A 26932-nucleotide genomic window follows, 5' to 3' on the forward strand; every position below is an offset into this window, starting at 1 on the left:
CCATCTGTCTTTCCCATCCCTCACACATGCTCACTCATAATTTCCTTTCTGTCATTGCAGGGTCCCATCAATTAAGACGTCAGCTGTTCACATCAGCTGGTCACTTTTAACCGATAGGACGGTGACACACCTTCATTATCAGCCTATCATCTTGCAGCTGCCTTTTTAAATATGTTATCTGTCTTAGTGCTTTCAGGCTGCCGTTATGCGAGCCCCATCACCTCCCCATCATCACCCAGTCTTTGCATATTCATCAGCGCATCACTTCGTCAGCCATCAGCCACCATCCAACCAGTATCTGGACTCCATGGGTGGATTTATGTATTCAAAATCAATTAGATGCAGTTTAACATACAGTGTAGCAAAAATTCCAGTTGGATGATTATCAAACTTTGCAGCACAATAAATCTTGACTTAAAAAGAAAAGAAAAATAATATATGTATGACAGATGCAAATAATCTTCCTGATTTTGTTGGCCAAACATTCCTAAATTCCAATTCATTGATGTTTTGAAACTCATTGTTGAGTTTTGACTGGGAGGATATTTTTGGATTTGGGGGCACTGTTGGGTGTTATATAAAAAGCAGGGGGTAGGTTAATCGCACATTCATCAGCACCACCCTGCTACATACTTAACACTGCTACTGCTGCTGCTACTAACTGCCCAGCACAATCTGTGCTCTTATAGAAAGTGAGCAATTAGCAAGTAAAAACTCTCTTAGATACATACAGACAAAGTCCATCAAATATAAGCTGCTCATTGCACCAAGTAACTACAAGGACTAGTTCCCTGCCGAACAGCAAAATCCATACGCACATTCTCACAAATTGGCTGGTGCAGGAATTTTGCTGAATTCGAAAAGTATAGTCATACACATATCAGTGATGACGCACGATGATTCATAAAATGAAATCTCAATGTACTGCTCATTATACACTCAACTACTGAGTGTGTTCTATAGGTAGTAGTTGTTCACTTACTGTGCAATAAATGAACAGTTAATCCAACCACTCCTGTCTTATGTCAAGTCAGTTTGCAGTTGGTCAACAGTACAGATTCACCTCTCACAGTTCACCAAAGTTGAACTCTATGCAAATGCTCCACCAGTGAATTAGAGGTGTAAATGAATATGAATGCATTATTAGTATATACATGATATGTTTTGGACAGATACAAGAAACAGCTGGATTTTTGCAGTAATATTCAATCCCCACCATCGACCCCCGCTGCACTTCCTGGACCACGGTCAAATCTAAACACACCTTGCCTCCATCAGCAAGATTCACTCTTTACAATGGCTTCAGGGTCCATTAAGTATATTCATAAATCCACTTAGAAATCATATAACTTTTTATATTCCTTGATATTGTGACAATTGTGTGTGAACAGGAACCGCTGGCAGCCAAAACAGCGTGACGAGATACAGATGTGCTGAAAATGGATACATGAAAAAAGGGTATAGGCTAAAACACGGAGGTATATATAGGTTACAGTTCAATTTTCAGAAGTGTTTCACCCTGCATTACTTTTCACCAGTTTTCAGAATAAAGCTGACTGATGAAGGCAGGTGATATTTTTACTTCATGAGCTGATATTGAAGCTTGACACTGTGTGTGTGACATGACGGCCGAATGCAACTGACCAGCTGAAGTCAGGACTGTCTTAAAAGTGCATGAAAGTGGGTCAGTAAGGGAGCTTTTTTTCTTTTCTTTTTTTCATAGGCACTTTATTTCCATGCACATTGTCCTTTTTTAAATAATGCAATAGGTCCCCATGAGCTACTATAGCCCATTTTTTGTCAATAGCACAAATCATGTTTTATTTGACTAGTTCAGGTACATGGTTAAATATTAATATTAATATAGCCAAACTCATAGATATCCTGTATGTATGAGGAGGATAAACGGCAGTAGGAAACAAGTGAATGCTGAAAATGAAGCAGACTAGACCAGTTGTAAGAACTTCTGGTATAAGCCACATTCACTTCCTTTATAATACCAGTAGACATTTTTGTGACATAAACAGATACATGCAGGCTTTTATTACACCTGTAAAGCAAATACACTGATAGTGATGATTCCATTGAGTTTTTCTGTTTGGGACATATTACTATTAGTCTGCAATAAGCCAAACTGCAACTTCAAGCTTTTAATGTAAAACAATGGTGTTGAGTAGAGAAGTAGTCTGATAAACTGAAGTCTCTGTACTGCTCACTCGGTGCAATCTGTCATGATCTGTGAGTCCATAAGTTACGGCACATCAGCAGTTCACTACTTAAGCTCACAAAACCGTAAATACAGCACACAAATGAAGCTGTTAATCAAACATTTACGGAACCTTTCACCATGTCAATATGCATTACCTGCTGACTGATTGCCATTTGTCTAATTAATCAATCCCCACCTTCAAACTCATATGCCATTAATTGACTGATGAGCGGGGTCACAGCACACTCCTCACACACATAAATCTTCGCCTGTCGCTGATCCAAAAATAACCACCCCGGGCTCAGCTCAGCCTGATGACTCTCTCACGGCGGTGAGAATGGAGTGAAAGAGAGCAATATAAACATACAGATGATAAGAAAGACCTTTTTATTTGGCCTTGTTTTGTCTTCTTTATGTGGATTTGAGACATCAATGGACTCCACATAGCAGCTTGTGGTGGAAAGCTGGTAGCTGTAAAGGCACTCTGAGCTTTTCGTGTTTTGAAAGGGTCCGGTTATTACACACACACACACAGTCCATTTCAGGTCTCAAGTGGGAAACGGTATTGATTGAGCCACAAATCCAACAAAAGGGGCTTAAACTGAGTAACACCCACTCTCCGATATCAATCCAGAAACATGACTCAGCGAGATCTCACTCTTTTAGAAAAAAAAAAAAAAAAAAAAAAAAGCTGGTGGTGGTGGTGGTGGTGGGGGGTGAGGGGGGGGTCTGTTATTCCCCAGAGGTAATCCACTGTTTTCAATCAGCAGCCAACATGTTGCTGCTGCCGCCGCCAGTTCTTTCCAACTGGAATCAGACCAAGCAGCTACATCAGGCCGAGCGTTTAACACCTCAACAGTCGTTCTGGGAATAAAACACAAGGACTCTGATTTCACTTCTGCCTTCCCTTCATCCACTCCCTGTCCTCCCTCTTCTTCTCTTTTTCATTCATCCCCCACTCATCTCATTTTTCTTCCCTCCTCCATTACTCTCGTTTCCTTCCCATTCCTCGTCTCTGGTGGGTTGACATTTTTTGGCAGGGTTCCCAGATAAGAGAGTGGTATGAAAGCAGCGTGGAGGAACAGTTATTACAGGCAGTGTGCTCTGATCACAGAGGTTTCACATCACAGTGACAGAGACTCTTCTTATCACACCCAGAGCTCACAACTCAGGGCATGGAGGTTTCCCCATTTCGCTCCCTCAGGACGACTGGGAAGTTACAGTAAGAGGAGCTACTGCATATGCATCCTAGCAAGTCTATCATGTCCAAAATAATGCTTTATGTCTGCAACTTTATGTGTGTAAAAACTCACCAGAAAGCAGAGAAAAGCTGGAGAAGCACATGGAAATTGATTAAGTTTTGAGGGGACAGTCCCATTGCCCCAACAGTGGAAAGAACATAGTCTTCAAATTCATGTGGCCCATGTTGCAGTAAGTTCTTTGAAGCCTTTGTAAAGAATCTTAAACATCACAGCTGTGTCACAGAAAAGATCCACTTCATCACACATGCCTGTTATTTTGACAACATTGCCTGTTTTACATGCAGCACTTTCAGTGGACTTTTTAATATTTACTGTGCTAATGTCAAGTTGCTGCCACCGGTGTTTTCCGAAGTAGCCATCTAATGAGTATGTCTCCTGTTTGTTCAATCAATGCAATTCATAATGTGTTTCATCAATTATTTTGCCAATACTGGGACTGATACAGACAGACACGTTTCTCTATCATCATGCTAGCATTGTTTTGAAGCAGAGGCTAGTGGTTGTGAATGTACACATATAGTGAATTGCAACTTGTTAATTAAAACTATTTTATTAGAATCAAACATTAATATAATTAAGTAGCCAGCTGGACTTAAATGAGCAGTTAGCTGTTTGGTCGGCTGCTGGCGCTTATGGAAAGCTCTGCATGAAAACAGATCAAAGTGATCTAAATCCATTACAGTTTTAAAATAAAGTTGCATTGATTCAATTTTGTAAAACAATAAAATATGAATTTTTCCAAATGTGTATCAATCTACATTGACCACATTGGCTTTTAACCACACTATTGTCTCTATGGATGGCCATGTTGGTCGATCCAGTACTGCAGACCAGACTAAAACGTGTTGGTAACTGTGGGATGGATTGTCATGAAATACTGAGCAGACATTCATGGTTCCCAGAGGATGAATCATACTGACTTGGGTGATCCTCTGATTTTTCCTCTACCACCATCAGGTCAAAACTTCAATTTATCCAATTCTTTGGTATGACCATGCTGAAGGATATTGAAATGACTTAATCTGATTTGTCCCAAAGTCACCTCCACCATTGGTGTCAAGGCCCTGTCCCTAGAGAGATCTCTGATCGGCTGCTACTTATTGGGTTCAACCCCTATAAATCTATCTAATTGACAAGTTCAATACCAAAACCAAACCTCTTCATTAAACAAAGAGTTTCCATTCTTGTTTGCTTGTGGTGTATTTCCTGACTGAACTAGTTAGAAGGAGTGACACTGGAAGTCCAGTTTCAGTGTCAACTAATAATTGTCCCTATTTCTTCCATCTATTCCTTGTAAGTTCTGTGACCACTAGATAAGTTCATGACTTCATGTTTACACCTCAAATGAAGAAGGAACTTTTTTTTCCCCCTGAACTACAGGTGTGAAAGCAATGAAGATGATAAGCACATCGAGCACAAGATCAGGATTCAGCAGGGATATATGAATGGTACTGGTGCATACGTTCTCACCAATAAACTTAACTAAGCTGACCAGTGGGGTACAATCTCTGTTACAATGAGCAGATGAGTAACGTGGTATAAGAACCCACCCCTGACAAAGTGTTCATGGAATCCAGCAGTTTGACACAACAAGACAAATTGACTGCACATTGAATGTAGGATGAATGGAAGGATCAGTTCATTCATTCATTATGTTCATGAAACTCACGGTCATGAAGCCGTCCAGTAGACCAGAGTCAGGTTTGGGTGGAGCCTGCAGTCGCTCCATGGACCATTTCTCTATGATGGAGGCCACTTGGCTGTTTTCAGTGTTGAGGATCCTAAAGCCTGTCATGTTCACACCACTGTATCGGTAAGGCTCCACGTCCAGGGCGAACAGATCCTGGGAGGACAATTACAAAATAATACATCAGAGCTTGAAGAGATGAACTGACTAATCAACATTCTTGCAGTTCAAACTTAAAAGCATGATGAAAGCTCAAAAGAAACAAAAGATTCCGCAAACCCCACAAAGACATACAATCCTATTTAGTGACTCACTTCTTAGCTAACAAGAAACACAATGACAGCTCAATGATAAGACAGCTTTGGGCTTTTTTTGTTACTTTTGACAAAGCTAGGCTAGCTGTTTGCTGCTGCCCTTAGGCTTTGTGCTATAGCCCATGATCTCAAACAGATGTCTGTATAGGACACAGAGATTAATTTATTGAAGTTCTCATAAGACAGCCTATCCAAATGTTGCCACATCACGTTCCCAAAAAATGTGGACTTTCTGCTCCCTTAAAAGACTAAAAATGCATCGCTACATCTTCTGCACACTGTGCACCTCCGGTGTATTACACATTTGATTTTATGATTGAGTGATGTCACTGCTTTCCTGGATCTCAGCAATGAACTTGGTGAGTACAATGTTATCTTCAAGTCCAAAACTCCAAAATAATCATTCTACTATCACATCAGAAAACCAGCAATTATTCACATTTTCAGTGAAATTTTGATATTTTCAGTCATTTCAACGCTACTGAAATTCATTAAACTGCTCTGAATATGTCACATCAGAGGTGACACTGTGTGAACTGTATCTTATCATTAACAAAAGGCCAGTCTCAGGTCCACAAATTGACAAACTGATACACTGATCAACATATAGTATTAGACCAAACAGTTAACACAAGGTAAATGAAGAGTAAAGAGAAATCTGGCAGGAAAACGGCTGCCATATGTGGCCTGGGTATGGCTGGGTTGTTCACTCTGCTGGGAGAATTAGGCTGTCAGCACTGGACTATCTGTCTGCCAAACACAACAGTGGGAAATGACAAGATACCCCTCTATCTGTTTCTACAGTACCTCCCCATCCGCATTCATGTTTGTATTTTACTTTTCATCTTCCTGAAATACCAGAGGGATATTTAATTATCTCTCATAAATTGTGCCATGCTGAATGGCTGGAGAGAAAGTATGCACGTTTAGATGTTTCATTTCAAACCCAGAATCATCCCTTTAAGCAACCATGACGAAGAGTACAGACAGTTGAAAACCTGAAGAATTCAATTTTCAAAGGAACTTAACATTATAAAGTAAAGGACATGGGGGGAAGCGGAACAGACAGGGAGAGAAAGACAGTGTTTTGATCCTGAACAACACAAGCAGCCTCTTCAGAATGAGAGTGGGATGGAGCTTCAATAAGAGTTTGATTTAACACATCTTCATAATTAAACAACCACATAGGTCAATTGTACCTACACTCCAGAACGACCCATATTACCGTAATATGCCACTTTCCAAAACCGTTACAAATCACTGTTGAAAAGTAATGATGTTTTATGGTGAGACAACGCTGTGGTTAAGGTCTGGTTGGGTTTAGGCACCAAAACCACTTGGTTAGGGTTAGGTAGAGATCATGGTTTGGGTTAAAATGATGACTTGAAACGTGGTTAGTACCTCTTTAAAGTTACGCAACAAAACATGACACTCATGGTTGGAAAAGGGAGGTGAACAAAGACCTCCTGCAGCCCACTTTTTGCTTTTTTGCTATCTAACCCACTATCTAGCAATCCCCCCAACCTGCCTCCTCTTCATAAGGAAGTCCCCTTATGTTGATGTCGTCTGAACTGCGTCACTTCCCCGCTTTGTTGGACTACAACTGTTAGATGGCATAAATGTAACTATAGGTCATTTTTGCTGGCCTGAATTTCAGACCTATACTGTCATTTTTCTTGTGAGGACAGGCTGGTTTGATTTGAGTCCAGTATTTGACCTGGAACATGACTGAGAGCGAGTTCAGACAGTTAGGGAGTTAAGAATAATGCTCACCAGTGTGTGTGTGTGTGTGTGTGTGTGTGTGTGTGTGTGTGTGTGTGTGTGTGTATGTAGATGCGTGTTGATGTGCATGTTATTGTGAGGATAGTGCAGTGAGATAGCCAAAGACAAGGTCACTTATACAGCTAAGTAATGTCAGAAGAGCCACAGATTCCTGAAGACTCCAGAATCCTGCCTTTTACATTTAGCAGAAAAATGTATTTATTTATGGGACCATGTACGGTGTTAAACATAAATGTAAGCATTTGATGTACTGTACCAGAGTTAGCTTATTTTCATCTGCAGTCCCTTAGGCAAGTCACAATTAAAACATATAACAGCACAATAACAGACAGTACAAAGCAAAAAAACACACAGGACACCATACAAAATACAAAGCTACACACAATAGTGACACTTTTTTCTTCATGCATACTGATGTTTTCACTTCTATGTTGTGCAGACAGCTATCAGTCTGTGGATGACACTCACATGCTTTGCTGTTCTCTTCACTTACAGATTTCACACTGGCTGTCAGCATTGTGGCAAAGAAACGCCACTACTACAAATACTGCTACTACAGATACTACTGGTGGAGGCAAAGGGAGGGGAGATGAGACAGGGGACAAAAAGGAAGATAAAAAGAAAGACTATAAGAACTGAATTCTGGACTCCAAGATGGCACCTATTGATGTTAGTTGTCTTGTTTGTTTCCATGTGCAACTGAATGGATATGGTCATGGTATGTATATATATCACTAACTCACAACTGGCTATAAATTTTTAAAAAGGCAAAATGTCTCCTGATTAAACATTTTAATCAAAAATAATAACGGAACATTTTTAATCAATGAATCTGCAAAACCTTGACTTGACTGACCTTGAATGTGTTTCATTTGTTTTCTACTAGGGATGTGCAGAGAGTCCAGTATTTGTATTTGTATTTGTTGAGGCAGCAAAATTATTTGTATTTGTATTTGAATAAAAGTGGAAAGAGGCTTCAAATCCTGTTTTTGATTTTATTACGCTTTTAATTTTAGAAAATTTAAGTGTTACAATAAGTGTTCATGAATAAACTACCTTATGAAGGAGGTCCCCACACTGGGTCTTGAACTGGAGTCTCCCAGACCGTGGACGACTGCGCTGACTACTGAGCTGAAACTTTACTCATTGACTCATTGCAGGCAGACCTTTGAGTATTTACACACCCATAACACAGAGACAGCACACCTTGTAACATGTAGAAGAACTTCAAAGGTGATTCTTGCTTTGCACTTTTCATTTATTGCTTATTTTTTACAACCTAACTTTGTGGTAAGGAGAAGGGGAACAACAGTTTATGGAGAGTCCCTTGGGAAATGGTATTTGACATGTTTTTTTTTTATTCCCAAAAACAAATAATTTTCAAAATATTTGTATGAAACAAATATTCGTATAAAACCCACTATTTGTGCTTTGACGAATAATGTATTTGTATTCGGGCACACCCCTATTTTCTACAGTATCCACTCACGGACGTCAAGGCATGATTAACATACTGTGCTGTATATGGTTATGTTTTAGCAACTTAAAACACTTGGTTAAGGTTTAAGCCATATAAGTTATGCATTAAGGGGTTACCATTATAGCTATAGCAGCTATGCAAGGGCTCTGAAGCTATAAGTATCAGCTACACTGTAGCTGATGTGCACCTCTTCAAAAAACTGTTTGTAGGGGCTACAGCAGCTATGGAGGTACCATGAGGGACCACAAGAACTGTGATTGGAATTTTGATAGTGAAGATATCATTAAGGAAGCTCAGTTAGCTTCTCCTTTCCAGTTACACACATCTAACAAAGCCAATTCCACGGCAAACCATCTGTTCACCATGATCACTGCTCTCCATCTCAACAAATGAAACAATGTAAACACAGTGAGTGCAGAAGAGAAGTCAACTATTCACTAATAAGACAAGGCAAAATAAAAGTGACCTGGATGTAACTCAAGTTCTTTAAGTTGGTGCCTAGAATATAATTAAAGAACAATACAGCCTAACCATGTACAATACATCTGACTAGATACATATTTCCTTATGTCTCATGTTTGTAAGGAAAGATTGTGGTTTTGGTTAAATATTTAAAAATCCAGTGCTGCAGCAGGATGAAACAGGACATGTTTTTTTTTTTTTCAAGGTGTAACCAAAAGCACAACCTCTCCCTATCCCTCTGTGTCTTTGTAGCCTAAACCTAACCTCATACAGGATGCAAGACATGAAGCCTTGTCTCTGGCGTCAAAGTCTTGCACTTTGTTCAACTTCTTTGTGCTACAAGAACATCGTCGAGTGGTAATAAATGTCACTGAACAAATACGTTTCTTCCCAAACATATTTAGTTAAATCATTTAATGGTATATAAATGTAATATTTAGGAGACAAATATTCATATTCATGAATGTAAGATTTGAGCAATAATTGACTATATATGTAGTTTGAGGTGTGTTGATAGTTTTACAGATGTCTCTTTTACGTTACGGGGGATTTTTTGTTGTTATAGTGCCACAATTAGCCACTTAGAATTGGCAGCAGGGCTGATTCATCATACTATATCCAGCTCTCTTACTATATCCACATCCAGAGAGAAGAGGAAAAGGGGGAGGAAGAGGAGCAGAATAGGACTTAGAAAGAGAAGAGGAAGAAAAAGAATGAGAGAATAAGGAGAAGGAAGAAGAGTATTGAAATTAAGAAGTGGAAGAATAAAATCAGAAAGAAAATGTGGAAGAGGGAGAAGCAGGAAAAAAAAATGAAACAAAGGAAGAAAAACCACTTATTTTGATGTCACAAAGTACTATGCTATTATTTTCTTTGGCTCTGGAGAACACATTAAAGGGGGAAAAAAAAGGGAATGATCCAAGGAAATAAATACAGAATGAATAGCTGAGAAAATGAAGATTGAAGAGTGGCGTCATTTCATTTTTTAGACATGCAACAAATCTTCATGGAGATATGGAGCTCTGAGTTACACTTGATGACAAAGTGACTGTGCATTGCAGTCTCTTTCTCTACTTACCAGTGTGGTGAAGATATAGTGATAATACTCTGTCATCATCCCCATGGCGAGAGCCTAAGAAAGAGAGTGACAGAAGGAGAAAGACAGAGAGAGAGAGATTTGGAGAGGAAGAGATTTGTAAATGAATAGTGAGGCGAGATACAATATTTTGTCCTATTTTGCACCTGCGTTTGTCTGTTTGTGTGAGTGGCTGTTTTACCATGTAATGTGAAGAGGCATATATTCTGCTCCACTGCTGTAGCCACAGGCTCAGAGATAAAAACAAACACCCACCAAAAAGAAAACAGCTAAATAAAGCAAGAGCTCATCCCAGCATACATTTGGCATATGTAGGGAAGTATTGGGAGATAATGCAATATTCTATAGACGAAGGACAACTGGGTCATTCTAAGAAACGCATATAGGGAGGATGCCCTGCGGTGGTGAAAGGTCCACGGTGGAGTCATTGTTAGAGCTGCTGTTAGATTGATTCAGCTGCAGCCAAATTTGGAGGATACCTGAAGTGCGATACTTATGCTGTCGATTTGAATGTGTGAAAATACAACAATGGTGTGTAATGTGATGCTTTCAATGTCGGCTCTGTTTGGAAAAGACTTTATTGGCACTGTTGACCAGGAAAGGTGCAACCAGCTGATCAACATTTCCTGAATAGTGTGTAGAGCACTGATTATTGTGCATGTGCAAAGATTTGTGTTTTATGTTAGTTATTTTAATGCAGCCCAGTATAACAGGGAATGTTGTTTATATTGGACATAATTCCAAGGAATACTGCTCCTCACGATTTATGTCAGAGGCGATGCAGGAAGTAGTGCACCATTTATGTAGCAGGATGGAGAATAAGGGTGTGGAGGTCAGGGTGGTGGTTCCTGTGCATCCCATCACCCATTTGCAATTAATATTTATCTTTTTAGACTTAAGCATGATCTTTCCTTAACTTTAACCAAATATTTTGGATGGCTAACCATGATCAAAACTTAACCATTGTTGATTTGCCAGAACTACAATCTTTCCCTAACTTTTATCTTACCACTTGCCATGTGCATCTATTGTGGACAGCAGGAATTTTAAAAATATTTGTACTGGACATAAAAAAATTCAAAATAAAAATAAAAAAACTTTGGTAATCCAAGGTACATAATGACTGAAGAATCACTGATCCTTTTTGTTTGTCCTGGAAACTCCTTTTTCATTTTGAGAGTTTACAATAGTGAGTTTATTCCATTATGTCATATAACTAGTTAGAGTCAGTTAAGTTTAGTTTGACTTCATTTTTAAAAATCTTGTATGTATGTAGTAAAGTTATATGCAAAAACACATATATGCAAATTAGTGCATAACATCACCCAGCGAAATCCAGGGTCTTTTTGAGCTGGCTTTAGTTATTTTCCACTAAAAATAGTTGGCAACACTGGTACACACAAATGGTACGGTGGATTGTTCCCACAGGGAAGGACTACATCACTGCCCCAGATCACTACGGTTGGGTATAATTTAAAATGTCTTGATACTAGCACTGATATGTGCTATGTGATATGTCTTTCAGAAATTGTTTTTATGTAAAAACCTTACATTTAACAAAATAAGTCTGACATATTAACACATTGTGTAAACACATACATATACAAGAATTTTGCCAAAATATTCAAAATAATAAAACTTGGAAACATTTTACTTGAATCATAAACTTCCTGATCAAAGAATATACAAACAACATTATGAATCTGACCAGATTATTTGATGCATTTCAGTAGTTGAACGTTTTTGATACTCTTTTATATTTATATTTACCAGACAATCTATGTTCCAACCCTTAGCTATGGTCATGAATTTGGTTAGTGACTGAGACTATGAGACTGCAGAAATAAGCGAGCGAAATGAATTTCCTGTGCAGGCTGTCTGGGCTCACACTTGAAAATAGGGTGAGGAAGTCAGGCGTCCTGAAGGTGCTCAAATTCGAATCGCTGCTCCTTCACATTGAAAGAAGCCAGTTGAGGTGGTTTGGGCATCAGCAGGATGCCTCCTGTGGAGCTAATCTGGGCACGTCCAACTGGGAGGCGCCCCCAGGGCAGACCCACTACATGCTGGATGGATTAAGTATCCAATCTGGCTTGGGAACACCTCAGAATCACCTAGGAAGAGCTGGTGGACATGGCTGGGAAGAAGGACTTATGGGCTACTTTGTTTTTGCCACAACAACCTTTATCGAGATCGGATCACGCAGTAAAATATGAATGCATGGATGGATATCAGTAAAGTGGCTGACTATAGACATGTTGCTCATTGCTGTTGAAGTAGTTTGGATTTCACAGTGGAGAAACCAGAACTGAATGTGGGCACAGAGAGAGAATCTTGATTAATGGGGAAACAGCATTCTGCTCTGTTGCAGCTCCACTCTCCATTTTCGGTTGATGAGATGGATATAATTTTACAAGAATATCTGACTGGCGCCTTGTTCATCTTTAGTATGAGTCAGACCAAACGACTGTGGTAAGTTCGCCAACAGGAATATGTACTCATTTGCACCATTACCAAGGCAATCTGTCTTTAAAAATGCTCCTTGGAGACGAGATCCTAATGTAAAATCACCTTGTTCTGTATTATTCTATTATCATTCAGATGGGGTGTGTGTGTGTGTGTGTGTGTGTGTGTGTGTGTGTGCTGGCTGTGTGCCACCCTTTTCCAGCTGTATGGTGCTATATGGTGGTGTCAGAGTCCTGCCTGCCGTGCTGAGACTCACAAAACCAATATAAATCACAGATTAGGATTGTGTGGAGAGGACGATTAAACAGACAGAAAGGGATAATGGCTGCTGGTATCAGGTGGGAAACCTTGAGAAAGCCTCCAGCATTCCGTCTGAGGACCGGCCTACTCAGTGGTGACTCACATGCTGCCATTTCCATTTCCTGGACCTTGTGATAACAGATGAGTGCCGGAAACCTTTCAGAATGCATGTATCTATGTTCCCCATTTTTTTTGATGCCACTTATGGGCATTGAAAATGAATCAATAAAGAAACATGTGTTTTACAACTTCTATTAAAGCTATCAACAGAACAGAAGAAGCACTCTCTGATTTTGTGTTTGCACCTGAAGTTGCATTCAGAGCAAATTTTCCTTTCACTACGTTCACCTCAATTTGACAAGACAGTTTTTACAATCTGTGCTTCTTTGTAACAATATACGTATACATCTGACTACTCAAGCTAAATAAAGGAAAGCTATATAAAACTGGAAATACATATTTCAAGTACCACATGCAAGCAATCACAAGGCACTGATTAACAGTTACAGGCAAAGTGCATATTGCCGAAACTGTGTGAAAATTCTGCTAACTGGCTTGCTCACACTGTGGCAATCAAAGCCAAATGCATCACGTTTTAGGTTGCAAACCTGTAATTTTGCTAATTACACCGCAAAACTCTAAATTAATTTTCATTTTGACTACAAATACTTAAAAGAACACTTCAGACAACGTGCATTTTTGTCACAGTCTTTCATTTCTGTACATCTAGTAAAGAGATCCTGGAATTGTGATAAACTAAACAATACAAATTCTAACAGCTCTTAAGGTATGTTCAGACAGAATGTGAAGCAAATTTTCAACTTTGTGTAACTTGTACAAATATTTTAAACTAGATCTCTTGCGCAGTCTGTGTTAATCACCTCCAAAAGCCAACATTTCGACTGTATAGATGTAAGCTGTAAGCCAGCTAGCAACATATGCAAAGAATGTGCCTGTGTGTTTGTGTGATGACTGATCTCTGAACTCACCAGGAACTTCAGATTTGCACAAATAGGGCGCAAATAGACGTGAATATGCCCAGTGTGTGTGAACGCACCTTAACGCAGTCTTGTTTAGACATCATATGTTGATAATTTAAGGTGTGGACACAGAAAAGGCTAAATAGTGGTTTCAATAGCAGTTAAATTTTGACTAGCAACACCTTGTAGTGTAGGATGTAGTGACAATTCCATCTTAAAAGTGGGGCTGCCGACTTTGGCAATTACAGTAAGGCACACTGCTTTAAAGGACCAGTATGTAGGATTTAGTGATATCTAGCAGTGAGGATGCAGACTACCAACCACATGAATATCACCCACCCCCCCCACCTATTTTAATTGTTTTTTAAAAAATATTTTAAAGGGAATATATTAAGAGGCTGATTTGTCAAAACTGCTTTACGCCCAGATTGTGTGTCCTCTACATTAAAAACTTATGTTATTAGCTCAATCCAATTTTCAGCCATATGTTTCCATGATAGATTTTCATTTTCACCTTTTTTTTTTTTTTAAATGTGTGAACTCTAAATATAGAGCATGAAAATAAGACCGTTTCGTAGTTGTTGAAAGGTATTTGCAACAACACATTTTTCCCCTGCTAGTCTTGAAATGATACAATACAGATCTTCTCACCTGATTGTGTTGTCGTCCTCTTAGTGGTTTCTATTTTAGGGGTAAAGGCTTGGGCTCATAGCTAATGAACAGTAGTTATGATCTGTAACTTATTGGTGTGTCATGTAATGAGAATATCAGAGCAGGACAGTCTTTCATTACCTCCCATTAGCGGGGTTTCTCTCAGACATTATTAATGAAAGGAGTCCTTGACCTTCCCCAGCAATCTACCACTCAGGCATTGATTAAAATCCCTGGGAGAGTGACAGAGTGCTGGGGGTGAATCATGTTGACTTTAATATTTGATAAATCCTGCAAGCAGGAGAAATATGAATGCTCGTTAATTGAGGAACTCATTGCAAAGTTCCTCTTTTACACCAAATGACATTCCTGAAAAAGCCATTGTGTAAAAATCGAGGTTTTATGTACAGATTACCTTTGCAGAGAATATGTTCAATCTATACATGCAAATATCCATGCAAACACTCTGCAGTGAAACTTCTGTTCATTTTTAAAGGTCAGTGCAAACAACTATGTTTTTGATTGATGAGCATCACTCTTATCAACTCCTCAGTAAAGTCACGTACACCATGAAGGGAGATAAAACTCATTTATGAGCTCTACTAATAAAATAGTTTTTGTGGGACTGCGAGCTCCTACAGGCAATGTGTGAGACAGGTTTTACTCACTGATCCTCTAAATCTGTAGACTAAATAAGCATGTAATTTGTGAAAAGCTGTGACCAGTTTACTGCTAAATTGACTCATTTGGGATTAAAAGCTAAGATCTTTGGTGTGCAGTGGTGGACTGGGATAAATAAAATAAATACAAATTTCACCAAGACTGGCCTGGCCCTTCACAAATACTTTTTTCTCACAGTATTGACACACAAAAATAATATTTTTTTTATTTTTACTATCCATCCAGTTTCTGGTCCATCCATCAGAACTATATATATATATAATCATACTGATCTATGTACAACATAGTTGGTCAAAGTCAGCTTAGTGTGAAGCTACAGTGCAGAACAACATTGTGGTTGCTAATAGTTTTTCGGCTTGTTACTTTAACATTGCTCTGATATGTTGTTATTTGAAATATCAAACCATTATCTTGTGATTATCATCTCCAGATAACAAAGCCCATGAGTCTGATATGATTATATTACTATCTTGAAGATATCCAACATTGTTTTCCTGTGATCTCAATTGAAATGTGTCATTATGGCAGGATAAAAGGCTTCTGTACTTCATGGTCTGTTCAAGTGGATTAAATCATGAATGCAGTGATCTCTGGAGAGAGACCAGACCAGGACAGAGGTGACAGAGAGCCTTTTACATAGAAATCACTATTTGTTATTCAAGACAATGGAATAATGAAGTCATAGTGACAAGTAAACACCTAGAGATAATAAGATAATTCACTTTTAATTGAGACATAATTGGTCTAAATGCATTATTATCATCTACACCCACTTGTCTCTTTTTGTAGTTCCAGGATGTAAAAATGTGCAGTAAGTATGTACAACTCCACCTACAGATATGTACACACACACACACACACACACCTGCTTCAGGATCCCAGCAGCCATTTCGTGGCCACAGTCGAAGATGATGTGGAACTCCTTTCCCCTCTTCATCTCTTTTAACAGCGGTTTGGCATCCTTAGTCTCCGCAGGCAGCTGGCGGATCTTTAACCGGATATTGTACCGCGACGGTGCCTTTATAAGTTCTTGCAACCGAATCAGACCTGTAGAAAAGCACAAAGAAAGAAAATACATTTTAATGTGGTATAAGACAGCTGCAGGGATATGTTTCTGTCTTCACTTCCTGTCTAATGAAATCAATTTTTCTTCGACATTCCGTTGCCCTCTGCTACTATCCTCTATGCTAAACCCAGATTCTTTCTTTCACTGTCTGTTTATTTCCTTGTTCCACATCTCTTTCTCTGTCCTTTTTTTTGTCCTGCTGATATTACCCACAATGCATCTAAACAGTCTTTCAAGCCCTCCAACACCTCAGTATCAGCTGACCTTGATCCAACTTTATGTATTTTCTCACAAACGCAGCGGAACAAAAGACACGTATCGATACTGCACATTACCTGACATTCATCATTCATCATAGATGACATTGATTCTGTGCTCACTATCGATCCCTTTCTTCCTCTATAGGCCGCTCACTGTTGTGTAGAAGATGTGTGTGTGAAGCCAACCTTGCTGGGGGAAATTGACTGGTACTTCAAGTGAAGCATAAACGTCTTAATTTTGACAGATAAGCTTCTAGAGTGATATTCAATAAGTATCTCTCCTCTCAGCGGCTGATTTAGTCAGAGTATGATCAAAGCAAAGCAGACAAATATGTAAATACCAGAATTAAAAGTTAGAACTGTTTGGTCTTTGTGCTTTTTGTTTTTCTCTCTTTGTACAATTGAACATATTCACATGTTTGATGAGTGAATGTTTTCTCTGTTTCTAGTTTGTTAAATGCAGTGTCTCTGTTGTCAGATTGGTGGATATGCATCGTATATGTTTCCTGTTTTCCCAATTTGAAAAAAATATATATAATGTTAATTCTGGTCTCAGTATAGGCAGGATAGTGCTCAGAACACACAGTATGTGGCTTACAATGTCAACCATCCTTATAATGTGAATATTTGATATTTGGGTAAGTTGTGTTCTTGTCGTGTGCATTCTAAAAGATAGTCATATCCCACCACTGTTCACCACCTGCAACCTCCTGGTCACTTGCCTTTAAATCATTACAAAATATTATTGTGATTTCTGAATGCTCTCAATTTTAAAATTAAATTCCGTGATAAAACCAAAATAAGTATTAAATTATCTACAAACTGACACATCAGTAGAATCCGAAGCAGCAGTTTCCTGTGTCTCTGCCCACAGCCCACTGTCCCCAGCTGTTTGGCCTGTGGCATTATTTGTTTACTTCCTGCTTCCAGATGAGTGCACTGCACTGTGGGAAACCAGCCTGCAGTCTGCTGGAGTTTCAGCAGCCGGTCGCTGGTTTTCATTAAATCAAACCACTCTGTCGCACACTGATGATGATATCCCTCGAGTGTTGACCTGTGAGACACTGGAAATGTTCCATTTAACCGTCACATGACAAAGTGACTCCTCAGCTGTGGTTCACATCATCTCAGCTGGTCAGAAAACACTACTGTGTATTTTATAAACAAACCAGAGACTACAGAGGTTTGAACCACTGAGATCTTAGTAACCATGGCTATCAGAGGATTGGTTGTGCACTAATATGTCGACAGTATATACTTAACAGTCTAAAAGGATGATTGATGCAGTCTGATAAAGGTAAATATGTGGAAATGTGACATTACACTTGTTTATCATGAGTAGAGATTGTTAATGGCTACACATGCTGCAACTGAGTAAAATGATCCATCCATCATGGAAGAAAACAAGACAGTCTCACATCAAAATGTGTAATAGCTACGTTGGTCCACAGCGCAAAACCTTCACAATAAGAGCTCTAAAAAGAAGAAGGGACACCCACACATTGTCTTCACTCGTTCAATAAAAACACTTTAATATATATAATGTTTCTGTCAACAACCTTCTTCGAGTTCATGATGACAATAACGGCTCAATAATTGTGAGACTCATATGTTTTTCTGGGATGAATTGAAATTGAAATCCAGAATTTGAAGTTTTACGATTGGCTGAGCAGAGGACCCGCCACTCGTTAGTATTTTCCTCACTGCCACTGTGTGTCTTTAACCATTCTCAACACAAAAACACATGTTCTTGATAACTCAACAATACCGTAAGTTAACGTTAAGGCCGTCAGTTTGAATTATTTCCCCTTTGATTCTGAGAAAAAATGGGGTTTTTTTGTCAGTGTTTGATAGCGGTAGGTAGAGCATTGTGTTGTGGGAGGACTTGGCGTGTTCCACTACTGTTTTGGGCTGTCTGCCGTCAGCAGGGCTTCATTCCATGTTAAATTGCCGCCAGTCTGTCGCAACCCACATCCAAACGCCACTATTTCTGATAAGAAAAGGTGTTTTATAGTCTGTGATTGTAAAGTGTGAAGTTGCTCATTAAATTTTTATATTTCCAAGAATATGTGGCTGAGGATATTTAATATAAAATCATCTTTCTCAAAACATAGTCTTCCTCAATTAATATCGTGTGTGTGTGTGTGTGTGTGTGTGGATCATATCTTGTACCATGGCCATATAAGCAGGATGAAGACGAGGTTATCAAACTGGAATTGACAATGTTCATCACATTCAACCTTCACTGTTACATAATTTAATTATTTATGCACGTCACATTTAATTTTTGCTCTTGTCACCTTCATATATTTCATACACTTCATTTCTTTGTCCATAGCAGCGTCCATAGCAACCACCATAGCAACGATAGAAAGCCTGAAAAAATCTCTGTGCTAACTGACAAACTAAACATCGTATACATTCACTGAACGAAGATTATGAAAATAAAATTCACATTTCTCACTAGAAGTGTTATCAAAACACATTTTAATAACAAAACTATCATCAGATATTATACATGTTAAGAGACTGGGTTGAGGAAAACTAGATTTAAAACAGGAGAGTGAAAATTGAGTTGGTATGAGATGAAAGTATAACCAAGGGTACAGGGAGTTAAGGACAAACATAAGGCTAATTTATACCATATTTTTTAAAAATTTTTTGTGAGCTGTTTGCTGTCCAAAATGTCCATGCAGCTATTTGTTTTTCATATATTTACGACCACAAACGCACCCACAAGTGCACCGACCAAAAAATTCCTCCTTAAAAATATCCTAACACTTAGGGAAATATGCTTTATTTTTTTCCACAAGTGAGATGAGAAGATCAATACCACAGCCAGCCAGAGTCAGGATATGGTTAGCCTAGCCTAATTAGCATTGAAATAATACAAATTAATTTACATTTTGACTAAAATAATCCCACATCTTTAGTTGAAGAAATATCAGATTTAGCTTTAAATACACACCAAGTGTCTTTTATGTGTAACTATAGAAATTCCTCCTCAGGCTGTAAAAACCCTCAAATTCATGAAAACAATAGCATGAACATGACTTTTGTGTCCTTAATGATATGTCATGCTTATTTTATACCCTCCTTTTGTCCTGCAAAACTAATTTATCTCATGTTGTCTCAAGGAAAAGGTCCAGAAGTGTGGACTCCAGTCACAAATTTGATTACTTACCAAAAAAAAAAAAAAAAAACCCATGTCCTACATAGACTTGAACCTTACGACATGAAAGAGGCCGATCAGTGTAATTCTGGGAATACAGAGGTGCAGAGCTTTGACAGTCAGAGTATACTACACCTGACAGATGGACAGACACACTGACAGATTGAACCATGCTGATCCATTTAGTCCCTCCCATGGTTTCACTGAGGTGGCCACTGTGTCTAACTAATTCATGATGAGCCCCAGTTAAGTGTGCAGATCCACTAACTTGTTCTCCATTATATTGTTGCTCGAAAGCTGAGGTCCTCCAATATGACTGCCACTAAGATGCTGCATAGACTGATCATTAATTTACATGTATACAAGTGTATGAAAGAGCAAAGGAGTGTGTGTGTGTGTGTGTTTGTGTGTACTATTTGAGTCCAATTTTATGTGAGTGCTTGATGTTCCGTGAGCTGTCTGAGGAGAAAAACAGCTTCCACTGCTGGAGCAGCAATCTCTGTTTTACGGTTAGTTAGTTAACATCAATAAAAGCAGCCCGACACATCTGACTGCTGCACTCACTCATCATAAACGCATGTCAGAGCACCTCTCCAAGCTCTCCCACTCACTCCTCAGACATCTCTCCTTCCATTCTGCATGGCTGAATCCTCCTTCATACCTTTCCAAAAAAATCTACAGGCACAGCCGATAGAGACTTAGTGGGGGGAGATTCTGGAGTGGGAGAAAAGAGGGGTGTCGGTGTTGATCAGTATTGACGGTGTTTAATGCGCGGCGACTGCTCTAGGATCCATATTTAACTCCGCATGAATATTTCATCCCCTCTAAACGTTTATTAGGGGGCCGTCTGCGAGTCTCCTGAGCGTAAAACAGATCGGCCTGCCTGTGATAAATATCCTTAGCGAGGGGGGAACGGCCCCTCAAGCGTTCCCTTTCCAGCTCCCCTTCGAGAGCGTCGCCGCCGACAAGGAAGAAGAGTTCCTTTTACTCAGCCGCTCAATCATCATCGGCTGTGAAGACGCTAAAGTGATTCCCCCCCCACTCCCCCCACAGACGGCCGATCCGCGGCGCTGTATGATGGGAGTAATGGCTGATGAGTCACCGAGCCGCCGACTCCCCGGGGGGTCAAGGTTAATGTGACCCTCGTCACATCAGCTGGCTTATTTATGTTCAATTAAATGCACGGAACACGTTGGAGGAAGATTAAAGCAGGCCTGTGGTCAAAAGGTTCTAATAGTTGTTGAGGAATGTGGAGGCAGAACATGCATGCTGTGGTTCCGTCGCTATAAATAAACCCGCGGGGTGTAAATGTGGGACAGTCACAACAGTAAAAAAATTGTCTCTGTTATTAGATTCAACATAGTTGTGCTGGCTTTAAATCATTTCTGCTGAGATGATTCCATTCTCTCTCTCCCACTTTATGTTTCTGCAATTAAATCTACCATTTGCATATATATTCTTGCCACATCGTTCAGCGGGTATAAAAAGTTCTTCTTCTACCGCAAAATGAGTTCAAAGTAATTAATTTGAGGATGGGAGCAAATAGTTTCAGTTACTGTATCAACTGTGAGCACACGCAGCCTTCTCCTCCTAAAACAACCATTCTCACCTGTCATCAGCTAACACACATGCATCTGCACTGCTTATTAGGCTTAATCACTGATAAAACCTCATAAGATATAGACAAACCCAATAATGAGTCATAAGATATTGAAGCAAATATTTCTCACAAAAGAAAAAAAAAAAAACACACTGTATCTGAAATGTCAGCACATTTCAGCTGATATACAATTAGCATGTGATACATTTACTGTAAGCTAATCATTATACAACATCCTTTATGCCATGCTTAAGTCTTTGTTATGCAATGTGAATAAGATGTATAGAGACCCAACGTCTTGAATAAATAAATAAGACATTAAGAAATAAACAAGCACTTGAATAAATGCAGACAAATATAATCATGAAACTGTGAAATCATTTCATATAGTTTTAAAACTTGGTATGAAATGTTATTTTATCCTGCTTCCTTTCACAATTAGTTTATCACAGTCAGTTTTATTTTGTGTTTTCCAAAGACTGTTTTTATTTTACAATGTCACCCCCCCCATGACCGTTTTATTTCAAAATGACACTTTTCATCAAAAAGGTTTTATCTGTTCATCAACACACATAGAGCAGAGGCAGCTATGTGACTGACTTCACACTAATGCAGACTGAAGCAAGAGCACATCACATAACTGGCTCTGTAAAGACTGAGAAATGACATAATGACACATGGTCATTAAGAGAAATATGTAAAAACAGCTGAAATGAAATGTAATGGAATGAAAAAAAATACCTGAAAGAAACAAAACATGTATTAATAATGAGTTGAGTTTGAAAAGTATGGAAGTAAAGATTATTTTTACAATAGTCTGTACTTATTTATAACACTTATTTGTTTTATATTGAACACTTTGTGTCTCTGTAAACAGAAAGGTAGAAAAAAAAAACACTTTTTAAAAATCTTTTTAAAACAGGTCATAGTGAGTTATGTTCACTCACTTTTCTCTTGAAAGATTTTTGTTAGCAAGCTGTTTTCTCTCGGAGGCCTTTCTTCTCACTCCTCACTGTCTTCTCTCTTTCAGTAGCCTGACTTTTGATTTTTTTTTTTTTGTTTGTTTTTTTGGAAAAACATAATTACCTGAAAATTCTCTTGTAGTCAGCATGAGCACCAGTACAGCATTTTTAGTCAAAATATATTTTTTCAGACTATATTGCAGGTGTGAATTCAGTGATATATGATGATGATGCAGCCGTTTGAATGTGAACCGTCATCATGCATGTAGACTCATTCAAACCCCCTAAAAAAGGAGAAAGGTAGATGCAGTCTCTACATCCTGATGCCTCACCATGATTCATCTTTTCTCAGTTAAACACCAACGTCAAACTGGAAGTCTGATTAGATGCATAGAGAAGGAGGCAACACATATTCCACCTTTAGAAATAAACCCCATTACAGGAGTGGACCTTTGCACCATGTGCACTTTTGTGGGGGGTTGCACTAGAACATTGTGGCCCAGTATTACTTCATATACTTCATAAAGCTGAGAGAAAAACCCACATTCATTAATCCACTTTAGCATGGCATCTGGTATGGTGTGTGTTGTCTTCACACCTTGTCAGCACTCCATGCAGATGTTGTTTTCATTAGTACACCGGCACCATCAACACCAAAGAGGCAGCTATAAGGCAAACTAAAGACAGATATGAGGACAATATTCTCCTTTCAAACCATTTCTCTGAGGGAAGTCAGCCTTTTTGAGGAAAAAAAAAAGTCATATTATACAACAGGATTTAAAGGGTTTCATGAGCCTGAGTGTCCTGAATTTTTCTCAACCACATGAAAAATATGTAATCCCTTAGTTCAAATGAAACCTGAAGATAGCAAGAGAACCGGAGATACGTTTTCTTCAGCTGACAACAAAAGGACAGTAAAGGTTTCTTTGTGATACTGCAGCTGGCTTCACTGAACCAACAATTGCAATGACAGACAAACATGCTGTATATGTTCAGGATTTAGCAGTGTAGAGACATGTTCACAGAAAAATAGATCTCATTTGATTATATCAGCTAATTTCCTCCTTTCTACATGATATATGAGGTTTTAGAAAGCACAGATCATCAATTGAAAAAAAAAAAGATGATCAAAACACCAATGTGTTGGCCAATTCATGTTTGCATTTAATAAATAATTGAAAACATATCATTGAATTTTCATCTTCCATGCATTTTTATCTATCTTTCTAATTCCATCCATTCCTCATAGCTTTCATAACATTGAAGTTGAGCTCTCATTGCTTGAATAGGATAGGCCTGAACTACAGTGATGACAGAACCATTTCAATATGAACCAGCATTATGTATGGAGATTAACTTAATCCATAATAAAACATGGGTTGCTACACAACTAGATATCATTAGAAATGCTAAGGACATATACATTTAAAAATAGAGATATATGTTGGCAGTTTTCTAGCAGTCTTATATTATGCTTCATTGCTGCATAAATGAAGTGCATATTGATCTAGGCTATAATTTCACAGTTGACCCTTTAAATCCAAGGCCAAAAATTACATTTTTGTCTTGGAAGTCTCTTAATATTACACCTTTTTTTTTTTCAAATAACTCAAATTATTTTGACAGTGCAGAAGCATTTGATGTGGATAGTTGTGATGGATTATATACTTGTAGAGATTACCAAATTCACCCTACATTTATAAGAATTCTGAAAGTGTCAAATATGATAGCTATTTACAGGACGGTAATCCAATTAATCAGTGAAACCACATCAAATAACAAAATCATAAATAACAAAAGTAAAAAATTGACTTTAAGTGCAACAAAAACAACTAATGCTTAGTAAAGGAATTATTTATAAAAGCATCATTAAAATTGTCTGACAGGCAAAAATGTTTACTGGCAATTGTGAACTCTTTACAGCCTCTTCCCTCACTTTAGGAGAGAAGTACATGACTAAACTTGATCAGTCTGTCTCTCTATGCTCCATGAAAATGCATGAAATATAAATTTAGACATATTTCTTTGTTTTTTTTGTAATGGACATTAACTGGATGTTTCACAAATCATTACAAAACTCATCTTCCATCCTGTTTAATTTGTCTTACAGGGAAGGATAAAAGATAAATACCTCATAAATATAATCTGTATGTGTTGCTTGGATCACCACAATAAAACACATACAGCGAAGAACAGGACTATTGATATTTAGACTGAAAGCAAGACACAACACTCTTTTCACAGCGAGCTGGGAGTGAGAGGGTTAAAAGCCAAGGTCAAATTAAAAAAAAGAACTCTTTGGAATCTGATGAATGGTACAGAAAATTGCTAGAAGGCTTTTAATGTGAAGCAGTGGTGGTGTTTTTAAGGCCACCGTGTGCTGACTCCATGCTCAATGAAAACTGGTTAACATATACATTTAGACATATTTCTTCATATTTTTTGTACTGGACATTAAAGTGAAGGACAAAAGATAAATACTAAATATTTTACAGGTCATTTTAAAAAAATTTCCCCCCAGATTGTACAACCTCACTTCTTCTCCAGACATTTCTGTTGGATCTCGTCTCTAATTAGCTTGCCTGATCCCGTCTTGTGGTGTGACTTAATTATTCATGTTTGTGCCAGAAACCAGTTGATGCTGTCGCCATTCTTTGGTCACTAATAGAGGTCGATTTTAGTTCTAAATGACTTAATGCCCTTTTGTTTATTACTGGTATCATTGCTGTATATATATATATAGATATATTGCTTTTTTTTACAATACACATTACATTACAATACATTTCTAGTTAGAAACAACTGAAAAATATGCAGATTTTGACATTACCATCCAATTTTCCATTCACTCAAAATAACAAAAACATAAGACAATAATATGGGGATCAGAGCACAGAAAACACTGCGGCTGCCATCAGCATTCCAGCACAGCAAAAGTGGGATTAGCATGGTGAATTGTGAAGAGTCAGTGAGCCCTTCTCTAAACAGGCTGTTGAGTGGTAGTGGAGCGTATGATGGGACTGGGACTGCTGGTGTGGAGACTCACACACATCAAATTGAAACAGATTACTGGAGGGGTCCTGGGATTCACTCTGAAGTACACTGAGAGGACTCTCACTGGTAGAATATACTCTTTTTAACCAGAACAGGCACACTCTCACATGGCTTTATTCTATTTATAGGTAGTATTTATAGATTGTATACAGTATGTTATAATATTTAGTCATCATTAGACATCTCTGATCTGTTGATGCCACGTGCTATTGGGGGAAAACTCAACACTCTCTCCATTTTGTCTTAAATAAATTCACCACCACAGCAGTCTGTTGTGGTGCCAATGGCGATGCATTTAGCTGAAGGAATTTCCATGACGTTGTGGAGGGTAGTTATGAAAGTTGTCAATATTCTTAGATAAATCTTAGTATTGTCAGCGTAAAAACAGAAACTGATATTATGTTTACATAAAAGGTGGCCTAAAGGAAGCATGACTGGAAAATAGGATTGGACCAAGTACGGAGCCTTGAGGCACCCCACAATGCACACCTGTTGCTGCTGTCCTGGAGTCAGCAAGACCAATGTAGAAACACTTGTCTCTTAGGTAGGACCTGAACCATTGCAGAGCTGTGCCACTGATACCCACCCAGGTTTCAAAACAGTCCAAAGGATATCATGGTGAATGGTATCAAAGGCTGTGCTTAGATATAAGAGAACGAGAACGGACTTAAGGCCAACATCAGCTGATGACAATACTTCATAACCTGAAGACAAGCAGTTTCTGCACTATGGTTTTTCCTAAAAAAATATCGAAATTTCTCCAAAATATTGTTCTCAGTAATAAAAGCTCTAGGAGGTATAAGAATTGTAAGCCACAGGGGTCATCAGGGCAGCAAACATGGATATTAAAATCTCCATGGATCAAAGACCTGTCAAATCAGGGTAGAATAAAAGACAGAAGATCAGCAAATTTCCTGATAAAACCAAGTTCATATCTCTAAGGTCTATAGTTTGCTCAATACAGACATTTGGTGTTTCCTTTAATCAGGAAAGATAGGGCTTCAAAGGTCCTAAGCAGCCTCAGATCAAGGAAGCATTTCTATTTATCTTTTAAGAAAAGAGACAACCTCACCACCCTTGTCTGTTCCTCTTGGGTGGTTTAAAAAACAGTAACCAAGTGGGCTTTGAGTTTGAGAATATGATCATTTGGTTTGAGCCAAGATTTGGTGATCACAAAGAAATCAAGATCATTTGAGAGAATAAAATCATTGCATTAGAAAGACTTGTTAACTAGTGACCTAATATTAAGAAGCTCAGACTTGAGTGATTTGATGTTGACAAACGGGTGGAAGGAGATAGAAATTAAAATCGGTGGCATCAACATTATAAAATATTGCTGCTGCCCTTTTTGCAGAGTGGCTTGTCTCCTTTCACAAATAGTCTTGATTCTCACATAAATAAGATTATCTTGCCACTGATGAGTAAGCACCGACAGGTATTGTTTATGAAAA

At 38.5% G+C, this 26932-nt stretch overlaps 1 protein-coding gene across 5 annotated transcripts in view; it reads right to left on the reverse strand.

The window, feature by feature from the left end:
- grik2 (glutamate receptor, ionotropic, kainate 2) overlaps positions 1–26932 on the reverse strand; it is a 288725-nt gene that overhangs the window by 162287 nt on the left and 99506 nt on the right. For all 5 annotated transcript variants that reach the window (XM_044359252.1, XM_044359255.1, XM_044359254.1 and 2 more), the window contains 3 exons: positions 16233–16414; positions 10275–10328; positions 5141–5314 (listed from right to left, as the gene is read on the reverse strand). In XM_044359252.1, coding sequence (XP_044215187.1) covers positions 5141–5314; positions 10275–10328; positions 16233–16414 — 410 coding nt within the window. The remainder of the gene's footprint in view (positions 1–5140; positions 5315–10274; positions 10329–16232; positions 16415–26932) is intronic.

Source organism: Thunnus albacares, chromosome 8, assembly GCF_914725855.1.
Source record: "Thunnus albacares chromosome 8, fThuAlb1.1, whole genome shotgun sequence".
NCBI classification, from domain to species: domain Eukaryota; kingdom Metazoa; phylum Chordata; class Actinopteri; order Scombriformes; family Scombridae; genus Thunnus; species Thunnus albacares.